Source organism: Mus musculus, chromosome 17 (genome assembly GCF_000001635.26).
Source record: "Mus musculus strain C57BL/6J chromosome 17, GRCm38.p6 C57BL/6J".
Classification (NCBI taxonomy): Eukaryota; Metazoa; Chordata; class Mammalia; order Rodentia; family Muridae; genus Mus; species Mus musculus.
The window spans coordinates 85,090,508-85,112,259 of record NC_000083.6 but is presented as its reverse complement, the minus strand read 5'-3'; the positions used below and the strand labels follow the sequence as shown (position 1 = coordinate 85,112,259).

Below are 21,752 nucleotides of genomic sequence, written 5' to 3'. Positions count from 1 at the left end.
CTCTGTAGACCAGGCTGGCCTCCAACTCAGAAATCCACCTGCCTCTGCCTCCCCAAGTGCTGGGATTAAAGGCGTGCACCACCACTGCCCGGTCTGTAACATGATCTTAATGACTGTTCAAAAGATCAAAGAGCTACTGTGAATGACTGTGACTATCTGCACCACAGTTACTGAACACAAATTTCATGTTGGATTTTATCATTTGGCTCTATTACACATACTACTATAGTGGGAATAGTTGTAGAATATCATCAAACCTGCTTCTGATGACTTCATTACCAAACAACAACAACAACAACAACAACAACAACAAGCCTGTAACCCAGCATTCAAAAAGCAAGGTTCAGGGCCTTCTTGGCTATGTGGAGAGGTTGAATCCAGACTGAGCTAGAGACACTGTCTCAAAAAAAAAAAAAAGTAAAAACAGAGTCACTGAATTTCTTTATGGCCTAAGAAAATCATTCTGATTCCTTCTCTGCCCTCCGCTCCTCTCTCTCCCTTTTCTCCCTTCTCACCACCCCCTCAACCCCGCCCCACTCATCCCTTTGAACAACACAATCAGGATAAATCATTTGAAATTAAATCTGAGGCAAGGCAAGAGCGTGTTGCAAGTGGTGGACTGAATGAAAACAGTTCCATAGACTCATAGGGTGTGGCACTTTTAGGAGGTGTGGCCTTGTTGGAGCAGGTGTGGCTTTGTTGAGGAAAGTTTGTCATTGGGGGTTGGCTTTGAGGTTTCAGATGCTCAAGCCAGGCCCAGTGTCACTCTCTCTTCCTGCTGCCTGCAGATCAGAATGTAGAACTCTCAGGCACCTCTCTGCCTGTTTGTCACCATGCCTCCAGCCATGCTGACAACAGACCAAACCTCGGAACTGCCAACCCCAACTAAATGTTTTCCAAGAGTTGCCATGGTCATTGCATCTCTTCATAGTAATAAAACCCTAAGACAAGGAGTAACCATTTCCTCTGAGGTTGAAACATTGGGTTTTGCATTCCTTAAACAGCAAAGTAAACAATCCAAAATAGCTTCTGGAAGTCCCTGAAACTAGGAGTAAGCCAGAAGGAGTTTGCCAGAATAAGAAGAAAAAAAAAAAAATAGCTGTGCTTCAGAGAAGACTCTCACACAAGCTGCAAAGACGACTGAAACCAGCCCAGCTGCCTGGAAGATGCACAAAGCAGCTCAGCTGCCGGGAAGAGGTTTAGACCAACTGAAGTACCTGGAACCCACACTCTCCAACCTGTCAAGCTTACAGGCTATACAGTAGGCTCCAGGTTCCCAGCTTTTGTGAGCTGTCACCCATGCTGGTGTAGGCTGTGGTGATCCTGCTGTCTCTCCATTTCTGCTCCTATAAGTAACCCCAATAAAAATCACTGGCTCACCAAGTTGGACTTTGGTGGCATCTGTACTTTGGTCTCTCAGGGGCTCTCTATCTTGGTTGAGCAGACATGTGTGCATATCCCCAGGAAAAGTTTTGTCACACAACATAATAGGCACCTGAACAAGGGACACCACAGAAGTGTTGGAGAGGAGTGAGTGCATTTGGTCCTAGCTGTAAGTAGCAAGGCCATATGCCTGAGGCTGGGAAGCCTGAGTGAGATGCGCCCATGAAGGACACTCCAGTGGAGTTGTCCTTTCCCGTGTAGTGTGTTAGTGTGCCTTTGTGCTACGTCAGCAGTTGCTGCTTCTTGCTTTGGGTAGTGAGATGGGCAATAAGGCTGAGCCATCAGGATTAGGAGTGACTATGGGAGGAATCCCAGGGTGGCAGCCATCATCTATGTGATGAGGTGGCATGCCTACTTGATGAGTGGAACCCACCACAGGAATATGGAGTTGCCCTGAAAACAGTTAAAGGTTTAGAGGAAGTCTTGCAGTCTTTAAGATTAGCACACAGGGTTGATTGCCAACAGGCAGAGGATGCCTGGCCTATGCTGTGTGTGGTTAGCAAGGCATCGGAGGCTGAGATGTTTGTGGAAAGGAACAACTGCAACAAAGGGGAGACGCAGCAGCCGCCTCTGTGCTTGCCGCTATCTAACCTGAGGCTAGTAGGAAAACAAGAGGATGAGAGAGCTGGGGGCTTGCTGCTTCTTAAGGCTTGTAAGCAAGAGGGAAAGCAAAGTACAAGTTGAATTCATGCTCAAAAGCCCTTACTGGGATTCAAGGACGTGGAACCCATGGGAAGATTCAGAGAGTGGGACAGAGGAGAACATGGTAAAAGCAATAAAAGATACCCCACAGATCCAACTTTGATAAAAAAAAAAAAATTCAGGGAAATGACGATGCCCCATAAGATGGGGGCATTAACAATGGTGTAATGCACTGGGCAGTGTTAGCACATGCCTTTAATCCCAGCACTTGGGAGGCAGAGGCAGGTGGATTTCTGAGTTCGAGGCCAGCCTGGTCTACAGAGTGAGTTCCAGGACAGCCAGAACTACACAGAGAAACCCTGTCTCCAACAATGGTGTAATGCAAGGAACTGTGGTAGTGACCGAATATTCAGCACTTGAGCTGTTGGAATTAGAGAAGACTTTTTTTAAAGCAAAGGGCCTATTTTTGCCTGGGTTATGCAGCTGTGGAAAATGGGAGCTGATGGGTCCAGTCTGACTGCTGTGCAGACAGAAAAATTGAGTAATATGATTACCCATCCCTCCCTAAGGTAAAGGCTGTATAACCTGCGATACTGTGAGGAAATAAGTCCCTAATGGACCAGCTTATCAGAGTCTTTAGTGTGGAGAGCTTTTGGGGCAGCTTCTAAAAACTTGGTAGGAATTTGACATTGGGCCAGGACAACAAAGTAGGCTTCAGGCAAGAATTTGACTTTGGACTAGGACTGAAAAGTAGGCTCAGATATCTTGATCATTCTGGTAAGCCCCTAGAAACAGAGATCATGGGATTTTTTCATTGCTTTGTTTGTTCCTTGACTATTTGTGTTTATTGCCTTGTTTGTCCCTTAACCTAGAACTGAACTTATTATTTGCATGTACTTAAAATGGTATAAAAGCTAGCTGGTTCCCACTTGGGTCGGGAGTTCATCTTGAACTTAGTTTCCATTGCTATGAGAAAACAACATGACCAAGGCAAGTCTTATAAAGGAAAACATTTAATTAGGTGCCTTACAGTTTCAGAGGTTCAGCCCATTATCATAATGATGGGAAGAATAATAGTGCCCAGGCAGAGAGGGTGCTGGAGGAGTCCAGAGTTCCACATCTTGACTAGTGGGCAGTAGGAGCCTGGGTTACACTGGGTGCAACTTAATCATATATGAGACCTCCACGTACAGCCCCACAGTAACAGGCTTCCTCCAACTAGGTCTCACCTACTCCAACAAGGCCACACCCCCTAATAATGCCCCTCCCTACAGGCCAAGCACTCAAACACATGAGTCTGTGGGGGTCATTCCCATTCACACCACCACAGTGCCTTAGGTGACTCCATCTTAGACCAACCTAACACTCCTATCTGAGGTGAGTAAATACATGTGCACCATTTCCCTAGGGAACACTGTCACACAACAGAGTAGGATAGAAAAAGGGTGTGCATATTACATACTATTAAATGTTAAAGCCAGGAGCTGGGATAGCTTAAGTAAAATGCCTACATTAAAAGTCCATACTATTCAAAGTTACTACTGCAACTCTCTGAGTTAATACTGACACATAATTTGTCCTTGTTGAAAGCACTGTCTTAGAGTGCACACTGTGATATTTTTAAGTTGTATAAGGGTGGGGAGACAGGAAGTCAAATCTCACAATTCTACTTATAAAAACATGAACAGTTAGCTAGGCACACTCCCTTAAACCCAGCAACCTGGAGGCAGAAGCAAGTGGATCTCTAAGTTAGAGGCCAGCCTGATCTACAGAGCAAGGTATAGGACAACCAGGGCTATGTAAAGAAACCCTGTCTCAAAAGCCAAAAATAAATAAAATTCGCCTTCCTATCTGGGCTGGAGCTCTGAGTAGATCTTGGGCCCGAACTCTGCAGCCATCCCACAACACCCAAAGGAAGCTCCACTCCCAGGTACACTAACATACCCAGGATCACAGGATTCTAGGATCCCAGGATCCTAGGAGCTTGGTCACACCAGGAACTCAGGGTCCCAGAAGCAGTTTGACTCCCAGGAGCTCTGACACACCCAGGACCTCAGGATCCCAGAATCACAGGATCCCAGAGACAGCTGAACTCTAAGGAGTTCTGACACAACCAGGATCACAGGAAGGACAGGCTCCAGTCAGACATAGCCAGGGCAGGGAGCACTAGAGACAATCAGATGGCAGGAGGCAAGCATAAGAACAGAAGCAACAGAAACCAAGGTTACTTGGCATCATCAGAACCCAATTCTCCCAATATAGCAAGTCCTGGATACACCATCACACAGGAAAAGGAAGATTTTGATCTAAAATCACTTCTCATGATGATGATAGAGGGCTTTAAGAAAGCCATAAATAACTCCCTTAAAGAAATACAGGAGAACACAGGTTAACAGGTAGAAGCCCTTAAAGACAAAACACAAAAATACATTAAAGAATTACAGGAAAACACAATCAAACAGTTGAAGGAAATGAACAAAACCATCCAAGATCTAAAAATGGAAATAGAAACAATAAAGAAATCACAAAGGGAGAAAACCCTGGAGTTAGAAAATCTAGGAAAGAGATCAGGAGTCATAGATGCAAGCATCACCAACAGAATACAAGAGATAGAAGAGAGTCTCAGGGGCTGGAGAGATGGCTCAGAGGTTAAGAGCACTGACTGCTCTTCCGAAGGTCCTGAGTTCAATTCCCAGCAACCACATGGTGGCTCACAACCATGTGTAATGAGATCTGATGCCCTCTTCTAGTCTATCTGAAGACAGTTACAGTGTACTTACATATAATAAATAAATAAATCTTTTAAAAAAGAAAAAGAAGAAGAAGAAGAGGGACTCTCAGGTGAAGAAGATACCATAGAAAACATTGACACAAAAATCAAAGAAAATGCAAAAAGATCCTAACCCAAAACATCCAGGAAATCCAGGACACAAAGAGAATACCAAACCTAAGGATAATAGGTATAGAAAAGAGTGAAGATTCCCAACTTAAAGGGCCAGTAAATATCTTTAACAAAATAATAAAAGAAAACTTCCCTAACCTAAAGAAAGAGATGCCCATGAACATACAAGAAGTCTACAGAACTCCAAATCTGTAGAAATTCCTCCAATCACATAATAATCAAAACACCAAATGTACTCACCAAAGGAAGAATTTTAAAAGCAGTAAGAGAAAAAGGTCAAGTAACATATAAAGGCAGACATATCAGAATTACACCAGATTTCTCACTAGAGACTATGAAAGCTAGAAGATCCTGGGCAGATGTCATACAGATCCTAAGAGAACACAAATGACAGCCCAAGCTACTATACCCAGCAAAACTCTCAATTACCGTAGATGGAGAAAACAAGCTATTCCATGACAAAACCAAATTTACACAATATCTTTCTACAAATCCAGCCCTACAAAGGATAAGAGATGGAAAACACCAACACAGGGAGGGAAACTACACCCTAGAAAAAGCAAGAAACTAATCTTTCAACAAACCCAAAAGAAGATAGCCAAACAAACATAATTCTACCTCTAAAAACAAACAAACAAAAAAAAAAACAGGAAATAACAATCCCTTTTCCTTAATATCTCTTAACATATCCAGACTAACAGACTGGATACATAGACAGGACCCAGCATTTTGCTGCATACAGGAAACGCACCTCAGTGACAAAGGCAGACACTACCTCAGAGTAAAAGGTTAGAAAACAATTTTCCAAGCAAATGGTCCCAAGAAACAAGCTGTAGTAGCTATTCTAATACCGAACAAAATCGACTTGCAATTAAAATAACACAGAAGGAGAAGGAGAAGGAGAAGGAGAAGGAGAAGGAGAAGGAGAAGGAGAAGGAGAAGGAGAAGGAGAAGGAGAAGGAGAAGGAGAAGGAGAAGGAGAAGGAGAAGGAGAAGGAGAAGGAGAAGGAGAAGGAGAAGAACCAGAAGCAGCCGCCGCCAAGCCAAGGATAGGATCCACATGAACACAGTACCACTAACATAGGCAACCTGAAGAAATGAAAACAGAACCAAATACTCCAGACTATTCACCTCAATATGTCAAATGATCCCTCCACAAAATGGTGTTCAAGTGGAAAAGACATGATATCAATTTACATTTAGGTGCAGCAGATGCTAGTCAAAACATTCCAGGTCTCAAGTAATTTTGGAAACCTGAGTATATAATGTCCTCCAAGACTTTTGCAGTCCTGGGATGGAATGAGGGCAGTCTTCAAGCTATCCAGGCTTCCCAAACTAATTTGGGGTATCCATGGTATCTACCCTGGAATTGACTGAAGTAAACACATTGGAGCTTCTTTGTCAGATGCAGAAAATCTAGAGAAAAGAACCAAATAGCAACATCATATAACAATTTATAGTTACCAAATTACACCAGATTTTCAAAGCACTCTTATAAAGATCGCATTTGTTTCTCCTCCAACTTCTTCACCCTTTCTAAGACAACCACACATAACCAATACCCATTCTATGGTTGAATACATTAAGACTCAAAGAATTCAAGAGTGAGTTCTGAGATTCCTCACTGTGGAAGAAAAGGACAAATGGGTACAATGGAGGATGAAAGTACGGCTGACTTAAAAATCAATGATTTAATAGAAACAGAGGTATAAAAGTTGGGGTCTTAAGACAGATGCACTTAGCACTTAAAACAAGCAGAATGCATAGAAACAAACACTTATCTAGGACTAATTGGCTATTCTGAGTCTTTTGTTGTTCCAAATCAACTCGAGGATTTTCTTTCTATTTATGTGAAGAATGAGATGAGGATGTTGATTGTGATTTCATTGAATCAGTAAGTTGTTTTGGTAGAAAGGTCTTTTTTCATAACGTTAATTCTACCAAGCTATACGTTTGGGAGGTCTTCAAATTCTAGTATGTTTCTTAATCTCTTCCTTCACACATTTAAAGTTTTCATTGTAGAGGTTTTTTACCTCTTTTGTTATGTATATTCTAAATATTTTATTTTATTTGAGAAACTGGGAAGAGGAGCGAGTGTGTCCATGATCTCTTTCTTAGCAGGCTTGTTACTCATGTGTATTAAAACTGGTAAATTTTGTAACTCAATTATGTATCATTAAAAAAAAAAAAGAAAAAGAAATGGGGAAATAAATAAATAAATAAAATTCTTTCAACACAACTGGTGAAGAGGATAATCAATGTTCCCATCACAAAGAAACAACTTATATCTGAGGTGATATGCAAGCTAAGTACCCTGGCCTGATCATTGCACACTACATAAAGACATTAAAATATCACACTGTTATTACATAAATATTTATGTCACAGGCTGGAAAGATGGCTCAGCAGTTAAGAACACTAACTGCTCTTCCAGAGGTCCTGAGTTCAATTCCCAACAATTACACGGTGGCTCACAACCATCTGTAATGGAATCTAGTGCCCTCTTCTGGTGTGTGTGAAGACAGCTACAGTGTACTCATATACATTAAATAAGTAAATAAATAAATAAATGTTTAGAAATATATTATGTCACACACTTATTGTGAGTAAAAAATGTTTTAACTTAAAAACCAAAATATAGGGCTGGTGAGATGGCTCAGTGGGTAGGAGCACCCGACTGCTCTTCCGAAGGTCAGGAGTTCAAATCCCAGCAACCACATGGTGGCTCACAACCATCCATAACGAGATCTGACTCCCTCTTCTGGAGTGTCTGAGGACAGCTACAGTGTACTTACATATAGTCAATAAATAAATCTTAAAAAAAAAAAAAAAAAAAAAAAACCAAAATATAAACAATCTAACGTACAGTGGGTAAGACATTTGAATGCAAAGAAGATCTATGATAAGTACAGAGATGAGCTCATTGTCTTTCATTTTCAACTGGGAAATGACAGTCAAAGCCACAGTAAGAGATCATTTCACATCACTGCAACGCTAAAACTTTGTATAGAAAAAAAAACAAAAAGCAAAACAAATGAGGGGCTGGAGAGATGGCTCAGTGGTGAAGAGCACTGGATGCTATTGTAGAGGACCTGGTCCAATTCCCAGCACCCACATGGTGACTCACAACCATCTCTAGTCCCAAGAGATCCAATACCCTCTTCCGGCCTCTGTGGGCACAAGGCACACAGACAGTATACAGGCATGCTTGCAGGCAAACCACCCATACACAAACAAGTTAACTTCCAAACAATAAAACACAAGTGCAGACAAACACGGAGGAAACTGAATTCTCACTCATTCCTAGTAAGAATGTAAAAGAGTCACTATGAAAAGTCCATTCCTCAAAAAAGCTAAACATGTAGCAACTACATTATCTAGCCATTGAATTCCCAGGTCCATGCCAAGAGAATTTAAAAAATATGTACAGACATACACACAAAGTGCACATGAATGTCCACAGTAGCATTACATATAATAGCCAAAAAGAAGAAAAAAAAAAAAACTCAAATGTCCATTAGCTCAAGAATAAGTATTAAAAATGCATTATTAGCCATATAGTGACATGTTAATTCAACCACAGAAAAATGAATGACTTTCTGAAACATGGTAGAATTTGGACAATTTTCTTTTTAATGAAAAGTGTACTAAGTAAAAAGAGCCAGACGTAAAAGCCCACACACTGCAGTGTTCCATCTCTATGGGATGTCTAGAACAGATAAGCCCAGAACAAGCAAGTCAGAGGCTGCCAGAGATCAGGGGAGGGAGGCTGCTGACAGGGGTGTGGCCTCACTTATCTGATTAATGATCAGGCTGCCTGAGGGTGACAGCAGCAAACCCTGGCTACACTAAGGAAGGGCAGAGGACTGCACGGGAACCCTGATTTTACCTTATGATTAACAAAAACTTTGCTTTTAAAAGGCAGAATAAATAAACTACAAAGTGAAATGTGCCCCAAAAGACTTAGAAGAATAAAAAAAGCAGAGGCTTTCAGAAGGAAAATGCTCGACAACAGGCTGTAGATGCAACTTACTTTGAAGCTTTTTCGTATCTAAGAGGCTTTTAAAGTCTCATCTACAGAATAAGAACTCAGCAGATAATATCTACATGGAATGTAGATAAGTTTGAAAAAATATTCCAGGGACCATTTGTATTTACTGAAACTGAATATATTTATATGTGAGCAAACAATATAAATAATCACAAGATAAAGTAAATTAAAGTCATAATTAGCCAAGATCTATGACGTTACATGAAATCAGGACTCAATGGACTTGAGTTTTATAAAGACTTTTTAAAATAAAAAAAATTAAAAGCTGTTTAGTACCTCTTATTAATTCCATTCCTAGTATTAAAACTATGTATTTAAGGGCTGGAGAGATGGCTTAGCAGTTAAGAGCACTGACTGCTCTTCCAAAGGTCCTGAGTTCAATTCCCAGCAACCACATGGTGACTCACAACCATCTGTAATGGGATCTGATGCCCTCTTCTGGTGTGTCTGAAGACAGTGACAGTGTACTCATACATAAGAGAATAAATAAATCTTTAATTTAAAAAACTATGTATTTAAATAAATTCAGTAATCCTATTTGTTCAGTTGCCAGCCTCGCTTCTTTAACCACTTTGTTATTTTTGTAAGATGTATTTGTTTAGGTATTTTATGTATATGGGTACCTTGTCTGCATGTACATCTGCATACCAGAAGAGGCATCAGACCCTATTATAGAAGGTTTTGAGATAACATTGACTGCTGGGAATAGAACTCAGGTCCTCTGGAAGAGCAGCTGGTGTGCTCTTAAGTTCTGAGACATCTCTCCAGCCCCTGCCTTGCCAGTTTTAAAATGAAATTTGTAGTTAGTGCATAAAATAATGGGTTTCATTATGCAGTACCTTACATGTATATTAATGTATTTTATTCATAGTCACCATGCCCCAACTTACAGCTTTCTCCTGCTTCTGCTCTCAGCACTGGGTAGAACCCCTGAAATCATCATTGGGAAATGCAAATTATAGCCGCATTGAAATGTCACTTCACATCTACCAAAATACTACAGTTTCAAAGGGAAATGCTTATTGAAATAGGTACCTATAATATGCAGTGTGTATGTACGGATGATCCGCCATACATTTAATTTCCTGAACACGTCGTTCCTGTCACCAGATCTGACTGAGCACTCGGAAGGCGCGTGCTAAGCTCAGTGGTGCAATGGTTTGATTTGTCTTTTCCTTTCCCGGAGAAGCAATGCATGACTTTGTGGGGGTGCACTGATTGTACTCACAAAGCAACAAAGCCACAGTCTTGACTTCCTGCCCACCCTACACTTCTCGGACAAGCCAAAAGTCAAGTGCTGGCATTCTAATTCAGCAATTACCATGGCAACAGTAGTCAGATTCAAAGACAAAAGGATGGGTCAGGCCTCTCAGCCTATGCTTTTCTTAAGACTGCATTCATTTATAAATTAGTAACTCTGGTATGCATGGGTCCACATATAATGGGATACATATGCAATTATAAATTAATAACTCTGGCATGTATGGCTCCACATATAATGGAAGCATTTAAAGCTTCCAAAATATTTCAATTTAGCCATGGGGAAATTATGTTAAAAAATAAGGTACGGAAACAATATCTAGACTGTACACAGTAAGTTCTATGCAATAGTAAATCAGAGCTTATAATGTAGAGTGGAGGCAAATTTTAGTAAAAGTTTTAGTGAAAAGATGTTCTGGTCTACCACGGGTTTCTGCATGCATTTAACTAATAGCAAGAGCTGGGTCTGTAAAGTTCTAAGAAACAAAACACCAGAAAAACAAGACTTTTTAAGCAATAAAGTAGGAATAGTACCCTTACTTCAATTCCTCAGTCTCAACCATTTTCAAGGAGGCAACCACTTTCAAATACACAAGAAAGATGAAAGACCCTGGGGATTTCACAATCTAAGCTTTGACCTAACAGCCGTAAATTTTCCTCTTAATGAAAAGTTACTATGAGCCTCATTATCCCTTTATTTTATGTACAATTACATAAGCCAAAGTGAAAGTAGTAGTCGAAGTTTTAATTTTATATAATTTTATAATCTATACAGCTTAGTAAAATAAACAACCATGAGATACTTTTAAATTCATAATCATTTAGTTACTTATTCTCTTTGGGTTATTTATTTTCGAGTCTAATAAAACTTCAAAGGGTTAGATTCAAGGTACAAGAAGGTTTGAGGTGGGGACAACAGATGCCAAGGACTACTAACAAGTAAGAATCACCCCATGTCCTCTGTTGAGCTGTGTCGGGGACTCTTAGGTGTTGGGGAGCAAGACAGAGAAAGTGGGTGTATGCTTATGGTCTGTGGGAGTGCATAATGTTAAGGCCTGAGTAACTGCTGCCTGTCTAGGCAGCCATTTTATGCTGTTACTGCTGTTACTAGGAAACTTTCTCATGCCTGGGTTGACTGCATATTCTCTTAAGCTCCGTGCTTTGGTGTTCTTGGAAACCAATCACAATAGAGGTCAGTTAGAGCTGCTCTGTACAGTTAGCCACAATAAGCTTGGACCCAAACCAACTGCCAGACAGAACTTCCTGCCCCCGTGCATGAGCTTTTATGGTCTTTGCCTTTCTAAGCTGCCTCTGGGATGGGCCCCAGCGTAAGAGAGACACCTGCACCAATATAAGAAGTCTTTCGTATAAGACTTTCATACTGAGTAGGGGTCAAGTAAAGTTTAAGTTCCCAAGATTTCCCAGGGAATTGTCATCCTACTCGGCAGAAAGACATGTACATGAGCAACTGACACCTGGTTGGCAAGTGAGGACATGGATGTTAGACAAGTCCCATCCTGGAAGACAAGTTAAGACATGAGTATTGGGCAAGGCAAGTCCCTTCCCTCAGGTGAATATCCCAACCAATGAGAGCAGGGTAAGGTAAGGCTTAAAAGCTCTGTAGGATTCAGCTCCTGAGTCTGTCCTGCGGCCCTGAGAGGTCAGTCCTGGAGTGTGTGCCTACTCCCTGTCTGACTTAGATCAGTCTTCCTGTGGTTTACTCCTGGACCCTAAAGCAAAACAACCAAGCAGCCTTCAGGACTCTCTCTAGAGATGGAGCTGGCTTCTCAGTCGCCCCTGATCCTTCTGCCTTGCACGTTTTCATGCTATTTCATGACGGCCCTGTTCTCATCAGGAATGGTTTCTCCCTTTCTCCAGAACCTTCTATTGCATCCAGATCCAGTCTAAAGCCCTGCCCCTCGGTGCTTTCCAAAAGTGCTTTTAAGGGGATGCATGTCAAGTTTTTAACTGAATTTGGGAATCAGCCGTGGGCCACACGGAGAGAGCTCTCAGGTCACTTACTTAACTGTCCTTCTTTCTAGTTACTCTTTCATTTCTCATATTTAGCTCCCTGAGGGAAAGCATACCTTATATTTATATACAAGATACTAGTAAACATTTGTTGGTTCGAATTTACCTAAAATTATTCATCTCTTTTCCCTCCAATCATTCCATAATGTTGTATTTGACAAACTTTAAAAATTCTGGGAGGCAGAATTCTGTAGGTGGATCTTTAACTGTATGGACAGCCAGGGATACATAGTGAGACCCTCTCTCAAGAAAATTAGATATGATTATCCATATATATGTATGAACTATATTTAAAATTACATTTGGGCTGTTGCTCTAAAACGAAAAAAAAACAAAAAGCACTTCAGAATATCCATCACTCAATACTGAATGAAACAGATAACACGCTAGGAGATCTCACAGAAACAGGTTGAAAGTGCTAATATGAGATAGAAAAAATGAGAGTGGGCTGAAGTGGACACTTAAGGGTTCTTTGAAAAGTCAGTTGTATTGGATGGTGTTTTGCTGGGACAGACACATGAAGGAATGTTTTCCTGAAGTACACACCAGTGAAGGAAGGCAGACTCGTAAAGGACTGCTTTGCTGAAGCAGACACAGGAGAAAGGATATTCTGCTAAAGCAAGCAAGTGAAAGGACACATGATGAAGGATTCTTCGCTAACAACACACATGTATTGGTCCGCCTTACATTGCATAGTTGAGCTCCATTTGTCAGGACTCCATAGAGAGAAACACACCAAAGAATTTCTGGTGGTGTGCTGCAGTTTCTTTCCACTTCCACAGAGTCCAGCTGATTGGCAGAGTGATGTCAGCTGAGACAGAACAGTGCTTAGGCAAGAGATATACTGAGGCAAGACCCAGGGATGTTTGCAGGATATAAATAGGACTCCATGGACAGTGATTAGGGTTGAGCTCAGCTTGCTTATAGAGCTAGATGTGCAATGCTTGTGGGCCTCGTCTCTTCACTGATCTTTGCTTCCCTGAGAGAAGCACAACCAAAACTTCTCTTGGTCCCTCCTGGTCCCTGCTGGTCCCTCATGCTGACTCATGCTGACTCATGCTGACTCATGCTGAGGCTGAGGCCTGGCTGTTTCTGCTAGGTAGCGCCACGCTGCTGCTGATTCGTTTTTGCTATCCCTACTCTACCAAACTGGCATTCATGAAGGGTCTGCTAATGGATCAAGCTGCTGCTGCTGACCTGTAAACTGAACTTCCGATTTCCAGACAATACAGACAGGAATTGCTCTAAAGAACCTTTCTAAACAAGTCCACTTCCCCCATATCCTTTCTTCCCCGCTACCTCTGGTAGGTGGTGGGCTAAAAGGGAGGTGAAAGCATTTTAGAACCATCATTAAAAATAAGTTTTGAAAAAAATTAAAGATACAATGGGGTTCATATTGAACAGATAAAGGAAAATAAATAAAAATAGTAAAAAGGTGAAAAATTGTGAATAAAAATTTTAATGAAAAAGAATGAACTGCTTTTGGCAAAAATCCTTCATCTAGGCTCTTCTGGTAATTTCTGGTAAAATTCTTTAGCATTACAGTGTCATATATTGTAGTGGGAATTTTTGTTTCTCAACACAAAACAAAACAAAACTCAAAACAAAAACCCAGTTATGTGATTATGTTTTTGTCTTAATCCAAGGTGTGGGATAAGAGGCTGCTTCACGGCAGGTGATTGTGATTTGCCTCGTGCACTAGCATGGGTGTGCTTTTGCTAACTGCATATAGTATCTCCAGTGTGTGACTTTTGGAATTCTGGGAACTTTTGAGATGGTATAAATATGAGAGCCCTGAGAGGGGCTATATGGTGCATTCCTAGGAGGCTGCTGTTGTGATTTGTCAAGTAGTCCTGAGGAAAAGGACAATAAGTTGAAATAGCCTAACAACTTGCCTCTAGGAATCCAACATCCCTATTCAGCAGAAAGTAGTCTAAAGAGGTCCACGCCCCCTTCCCCCTCTAACCTTTTTGTCCTACCTAGTATTGAGGAGTTGGAAGAGAGTAGGATAAAATAAGGGTAGGAGAGGAGGTAGGTAAAAGAACAACAACAACAAAAAAAAAACCCAGCTAAAAAATATATGCCAACAATATATAAAGCCAGAAGCTGGTGAGCACAATGAGGAAATCAATGTACCTAGACTAAGAGGCAGGATCACACAGAAGCTCAAAGTATAGACTCTCTGTGCAGTCCAGACAGGTTATCAATAGGGGAGATTACCTGGATTAAATATAGCCACAAATTACTACCTGAGCAGCTGTGTGACTTAACCAGGTTATTCCTCAATTGTGAAATGATGACATCAATAGTATTCACCATCCGCTATTGTATTAGGAGATGTTAACACACAGAAATTACTCAGGACAGTGACATCACCTAGTAGACAATATCAACTGCCATCCATTCTTAATGTTACTGTGATTATCTATTGAAGACCATGTTCTACTGTGGAATTCTGTGTACTTAGGCATTGCTTTTGCTTGACGAATGTGGAAAGACATAACACAGAATGCAAAAAGAAAGATAAAATTGGCCATCCTCAAGGCACATCTCTAAAACTGTAAGCAAGCCTCCAATGGAAAGTTTCTTTTATTAGAGTTGCCTTGGTCGTGGTGTCTTTCCACAGCCGAACCGAGACTAAGACAGTAAACAAGCACATCTTCACTAGATGTTGATTTTTACAATACAGACTTACAGACAACACACATGATGAATATAAAAGGTGTTTTTAGAAATAAAGTAGCTAGCGGGCTGAAGAGATGGCTCAGCGGTTAAGAGCACTGACTGCTCTTCCAGAGGTCCTGAGTTCAATTCCCAGCAACCACATGGTGGCTCACAACCTTCTGTAATGGGATCCGATGCCCTCTTCTGGTGTGTCTGAAGATAGCTACAGTGTACTCACATAAATTTAAAAAATAATAATAAGAGAGAGAAAGAGAGAAGGAAGGAAAGGAAGGAAGGAAGGAAGGAAGGAAGGAAGGAAGGAAGGAAGGAAGGACAAGCTAAAGTACAATGAGAGTGAAGTGGTTTGGGCCAAACTGCTTATCTTTTTAGAAATCTTCAAAAGTATTTTAAAGTTGCTGCTTTCATTTGATACTTGTACTTTTCATGAAATAGAAGCATAAGAGACTCTGTCTAAGGCAGCAGGATTTTCTAACATCAAGTTGCAAAACCAAGTTCTAATGAAGATTGCTGCAAAGCCATAGTAGGCATGGAGCTCTGAGTGCATGGGTTTCCTTCTACAGACCTTAACTCGGACAACACTCACCTTACGGAGATGCTGTATTTGGGATAAAAGATGCTTGTGTACTGGACCCACACACCAGCCTCTTTTTCAGTTCCCTTTTTTGTGGCTTCTGTGACTGAGAACAGATTAAATGATTCAAATCTTCTCACAGATACATGTCTCAGATGATCATCCAACTGTTTCTGCTTCAGAACCTTTGAAATAAAACCAAATATTAGGGTTATATTATACAAGTGGTATAAGGTTTAGTTTCCAATTTTTAAGCGATAAGGGAACTCTCACTTCCAATAATACTAGATTAGATTATTCAGACTAACTTTGTGCTGAACACACAGAGGAAAAAATGGACAAAACACTTAAGACCATACCCGAGTAGTGAAGGCAGTAACAGTTTACCAGTCTGCTGCCTTAAGGAGGAGAGAAATCTAGAGTGAGCACTTCTCTCCCGGTCATTTGTCAGTTACAGGAACTGGGAAGACAAGCAACACCTTTAACATCCAGAACTAGAGCAGGTATGTTATTAGGCTGTGCATGTGTGTATGGATGTGCACAACTGCATGTGCATACACATGTGTGTGCATGGGCATGGTGTGTATTCACTACATATGTACGCTTGTGTGGATATGTACCTTGTGTGACATGTGTATGCTTGTGAATATGCACATGTATGTGTGCTTGTGTACCTCTGTGTGTGTGCATGTGTGCAGATGTATTTATTTGTTTTAGGATAAATTAAATGACTAGTTTTATTGGTATTAGTTTTCCACATTTGGAAGAAAGAGATAGAGCTAGATGATTAAGGGCTTTTAGCAAAAACCCTACAGATATACATTTAAATGAAATATAATGTAAACTAATGAAGCTTTATATTTTCTAACTTACATTTTCAAAACTATGCATATATATCTGACCATCACTGAAGAGTTCAATGATCAAACTTGAAGAAATGGCAGGAATTGTACAAAATGAGCCTGGAATATATGGGTGGTTAGGAGTGGGGGTGGGTGTAGGAACCAGGAGCCAAACTGAATATAAGACATCATATTAACAGATGTGATAACTTCAAATCAAACTACAGTATTTCCCGTGCGTATAACCAAGAGCCTAGAAGTCTAACTGACACCGCACCCTCCACACCCCTCATCCCTTGGTTTCTCTACATTCTTCTCTTTGCCTGCCTCCTTTCTTCTCCTAGTCACTTGGTATGTGTACATTTACCCTAAATAACTTCTAAGTTCAGAGTAGTTTTCCTGTTTTTTAGCTTATAGTTATTATCAATGTACTGGTGGCCTCCTAACCAATTTCAATATCTTATACAATTTGATTCTATAGCTGTTATAATAATTTGTTCTCTCCTTGTCAGACATTATGAAGATTGAGCCTCAGGAGTAGGCTGTTCAATAAGCTCTCCAAGCCAAACTGGAAGAGACAGTCAAAGCAACGTCGATAAATTACATCACAGAAACATCAAAAACATTAAAAGACAAGAGAATGTGACATCTCTAAAAGATTGTAATCCCTCAATGAGTTCAAAGATACTGAAGTAGATAAAGTGTTGAATGAAGATTTCAAAGGTTTATCAGTAAAAATGATAGTGATATCAAAGAAGACACAAGCAGAAAAATTCAATCCAGGATCTAGAAGAGAGTTCAAAATGCAAAGGGGAATAGACAATTAAAATCGGCAATATGATGAAAAAGGTGTCAGCATAGGGGGCAAATTCTTCTGGAAAATATATGTATTTTGTGTGTTTGTGTGTATGTAATAGTCACAGTAGAAATTAAAATATTACTAGAAGTCAATCAAACTTCAAGCATAACCTCTAGAACCTTGAGATAACAGCTAAAGCAGCTATGGGTGCTTACATTAAAAACAAACAAACAAAAAGAACGTACTGGCATACACCTTTAATGCCAGTTCTTGGGAGGCAGAGGCTGGCAGATCTCTGTGAATTTGAGGCCAGCATGGTCTACATAGGGAGCTCTAGGACAGCCAGAGCAACATAGTGAAACCTGTCTCAAAAAACTAAGCTAAAATAAATTTTTAAAAATCAAATAAATAAATGATGCAACTCAAGGTCTTTGATATATAGTTTAATTACAAATAATGTAATCAATATAATGATTTTCCAGTTCTATGATAATTACTGAATTCTGAGTATATACAGTTCAATAATTCTTTTAAAAGAACATATTTGGGCCAACTGAGGTAAGTATATATTGCTTTTTAGGAATTTCTCTTTTTCTAAGACTCTTTTCTTTGAAGATTTTTTTTTCATACTGTGTATTTTCACTTTCCCCTTTCCCCTTTCATGGAGTCCTGTTGGCCAACTACTTCTGGGCATGAGGCCTGGTCTGGAGTGTGGCTGACATCCACAGCCAGTGAACATCCACTGGAGAAAACTGACTTTTGCTCTCCCGGCAAGTATCAACTACAGACAGCTTTTTGGTTAGGGTAGGACTTTGTGTCCACTTTCCCTTCTCCATGTGAGATTTTTATGACTCAGGGTCTTAAACAAGCAATGATAATCCAGGGGCAGAAGAGATGGCCCAGAGGTTAAGAACGTAGGAAGAGGTTCAGTTTCCTGTAACGACCTGTAACACACTCTTCCAAGGGAGCTGATGCCTGCTTCTGACACCTGTATTCTTGAACACAGCCCTCCTCCTCTCAGGTACAAATAATTAAAAATTAAGTCTTAAAAAAAAAAAAAAAAAAAAAACCTAAGGGCTGGAGAGATGGCTTAGCAGTTAAGAGCACTGACTGTTCTTCCGAAGGTCCAGAGTTCAAATCCCAGCAACCACATGGTGGCTCACAACCATCTGTAATGAGATCTGGTGAGTCTGAAGACAGCTACAGTGTACTTACATATAATAAATAAATAAATCTTTTTTTAAAAAAAAATCTAAAAGCACTAGGAAACAATGAAGACTTGAATTATAAAAATTAGAGGTGAACATAGAAAGTCACTAGAGATTCCAGTGACATTTAAAGGGTTATCAGAGACTACTCCAAAAACTGAGACTAGAAGATGGAAAGACTTCATTTTAAGCAGAGGTGGGGAAGAAGCTGACCCTCAGGCCTTTTGCTTACAATGAAAAACTGATAACAGTCAAGGGCCTCAGCACTGACAGTCTAACACAGAGCATCCTGCCGTAAATAGCACTATGAGATATGAGATACTTCATTAACCAGATTCTTCAGCCAAGTATTCCGCCCCTAGGTAACTATTTCATCCTAGAGGCGTCTGTGAGTTTGTGTGTGCATGCCTCTTCTTTATGTAATTCTGCTGGGATTGTCAAGCAGGTTGATGACCCAGGTTAGCCAAATAGCTTCATTCTGTTGGGCACAGCAATTGGCCCAAATGTGGTCTACCAGAGTCATTTGAAAGAAATTATTTCTTAAGGAAACTAGATCCTTTCCTCAGGATCCCTAAGTGGATGAATGTGGAAAGACTGAAGTTGCAAGTAACCGTCACCGTTATCAGATGAGACTCAACCAAAAGGAAGACAAGATGCCTGTTCCTTCTTTAGCTAGTCCTCACACACACGGGCTTCTAGATCTCACCTAATTAGGGGAGGCGCTAGAATCAAAAGTCAACAATTTATCACATAATCTGGAAACAATAATGTACAAGTCATACAGGTTATCTCTCAAAAATATGAGTTCCAGAGAAAGCCTTAGTTAACAAAAAGAGCCATGAGGCACCACTGGAATCCTGAGGAGTACAGGAAGACAGAATTGGGGAGTTGCAAAAATAAACACCAATCATTCAAGTGTGACACAAGAGAAAGAACCTCTCGACCCCCCCCCCCCGTAATAGAGATCAAAACCTTGGCTTTGCACATGCAAAGTGTCATAGCACTGAGTAACACTGCCAACCAGAATCACAAAGTCCTAGCCTTGATCAGACTCTTCAAGCTTTCTGCTTCTGAACACAGATGAAACATGCATGAATCGTTTAGCCACTTTAAACACTTATGAAAAGCCCACACATGTTTAGCCTGTGGTAATCAACTGAATTATTACAGAAAAAAAAATCACTTTTTCCCTGACATGTTGTACTGGCTGGTTGTATGTGTCAGCTTCACACAAGCTGGAGTTATTACAGAGAAAGGAGCCTTCCTTAAGGAAATGCCTCCATGAGATCCAGCTGTAAGGCATTTTCTCAATTAGTGATGAAGCAGGGGAGGGCCCCTTGTGGGTGGTGCCATCCCTGGGCTGGTAGTCTTGGATTCTGTAAAAGAGCAAGCTTAGCAAGCCAGGGGAAGCAAGCCAGAAAGCAGTACCCCTCCATGGCCTCTGCATCAGCTCCTGCCTCCAAGTTCCTACCCTGTGTGAGTTCCTGTCCTGACTTCTTTTGGTAATGAACAGCAATTTGGAAGTGTAAGCTGAATAAACCCTTTCCTCCCCAACTTGCTTCTTGGTCATGATGTTTTGTGCAGGAATAGAAACCCTAAGACACACCTAAAAAAATTTAAAAATAAAGTCTTACCTCTTACACTGTGAATTTTGGCTTGGCCATGCATCTTCCTTTAGCTAACGGTTTATGAGACGGCTCATAGTGATTATCAACTTGACAAGAACTGGAGGAACCGAAAGTCTCCACCTGTCTAGGAAGGGTTATCTACACTAGGTTAACCTCTTGGTATGTGTGTAATGGATTTTCCTAACTACAGTCACTGAGAGGAGACACACTCAATGTGGTATCGCCACATCACACACTGAGTCTTGAACTAAATAAAAAGGAGAACTGGAACTAACTCATATTCATCCATCGCTCTGTTCTTCCTGACTGCTCACACAATGCTCCAGGATCCTGAGCCTTGATTTTTCCTACTAAAGTCTGTACCGTCAAACTGTGTGCCAATACATACCCTTCCTTTCTTAAATTGCATTGCCTAGCATTTTTATCACAGTAATAATAGAAGCTAAGTAACATAGCATATTAACAGACATCATGTAAGCAGGGATTTGAAATGTGCCTCTTGCTCTTATACACTCTACCATAACTGGGAGAACATGCCAGCCAACTCTGAGAACTATGGGTATATAGACCAGGTACACAACCGTAAACCACTCAGGTTTTATCAAGAGACTACCAGGTGGTTCACAGACATTGCATGACATACGACATGTGGTTGTTAAAAAGCAATAACTAAGTAAAATAACAGACTAAGGACTCATTGCCCCCCGGCCACTGTCTTAGTTACTTTCCTATTGCTGTGAGGAGTCACAATGACTAAGAAAACTTATAAACACAGCAGCCTTCACTGGAGCGGTTTGGAAGACTGAAGTATCTGGATTCGTTGCTAAACCTTGGGCAGCGAGTATCCCAATAATGACTCCAAACTTAGTTTCACGTGGCGGGAAAAGGAGCAAGCAGTAGGTTTCCCTCTCTCCCTTTACTCTCCCATATACAAAACCAGGAAACGCGTGCAGAATCCCCATCCCATTAGTGAACCTCACGGATCTCCAGAGATGTGGGACCAAAAAGTGCACCCAGGTGACCAGGCTGGGAGTTAAGAAGCAAAAAATAAAATAAGGATGGAAAGGGGGCGGGAAAGAAGAGCAGCACACGGAGAAGACAGGCGGTCCCACCCACCAGACAGGCGAGCACAAGGATTTTCTGAGTTTCTGAGAGCTCGCTCTGGCTGTCCCGCTCTCCAGCCCCGCCAGAGTCTCTCCCATTTTTGGTGGGACAGCGGGACAGCGGAGATGAAGGAGCAAGGGGGCGCTTCTCGCTTGGCTCCCGACAAACGGGCTGCCTGCTACCTGCGAGGGGAGTGGCCACAGGCAGGGCAGGCGAGCGCTCGCCCTTACCTGTCGCAGAAGCTGCCACCGGACGGCCCCCTTGGGCGCCGAGACCAGCGAGCCCTGGCTGGCACTGCCCATCGCGGGACGCTTGCCCGCCTCTGCCTCAGTCTCTGCAGCCCCAGCGGCCGCGACCTGCGACTCCATCTCCAGAGCTGACTGGACCCGGAGGTTGCGTCCGCCACGGCTCTCCCCAGTCAGGACCTGCCAACTTCTTCCCTGTCAGGACCTGTGACGCCCGGCCTCTGGCCCACAGCTCTTCCGTGCACCCTCCCCGAATTCCGCATTTCCGGTATTAGCGTCTCCTTGGCAACCAAAGCAGCGGCGTCGCTTCATTGCACCACTTTTTCTGGTGGCCATCTTAA

The 21,752-nt window shown here is 41.4% G+C and overlaps 1 protein-coding gene across 5 annotated transcripts in view; it reads right to left on the bottom strand.

The window, feature by feature from the left end:
* The window catches only part of Camkmt (calmodulin-lysine N-methyltransferase), a 368,029-nt gene extending 346,330 nt beyond the window's left edge, over positions 1-21,699 (bottom strand). For 3 of the 5 annotated variants that reach the window (XR_385373.3, XM_006524992.3, XM_006524993.4), the window contains exons 1-2: positions 21,397-21,699; positions 15,598-15,770 (exon numbers count right to left, since the gene is read on the bottom strand). Coding sequence is in view for 4 of the 5 variants with exons in the window: in XM_006524992.3 (XP_006525055.1) it covers positions 15,598-15,770; positions 21,397-21,534 (311 nt within the window). In the remaining variant the exon portion in view is untranslated. The remainder of the gene's footprint in view (positions 1-15,597; positions 15,771-21,396) is intronic. The other 2 variants (NM_028576.3, NM_001364946.1) reach the window with 1 other exon arrangement.
* Between the last annotated feature and the right edge of the window lie 53 nt (positions 21,700-21,752).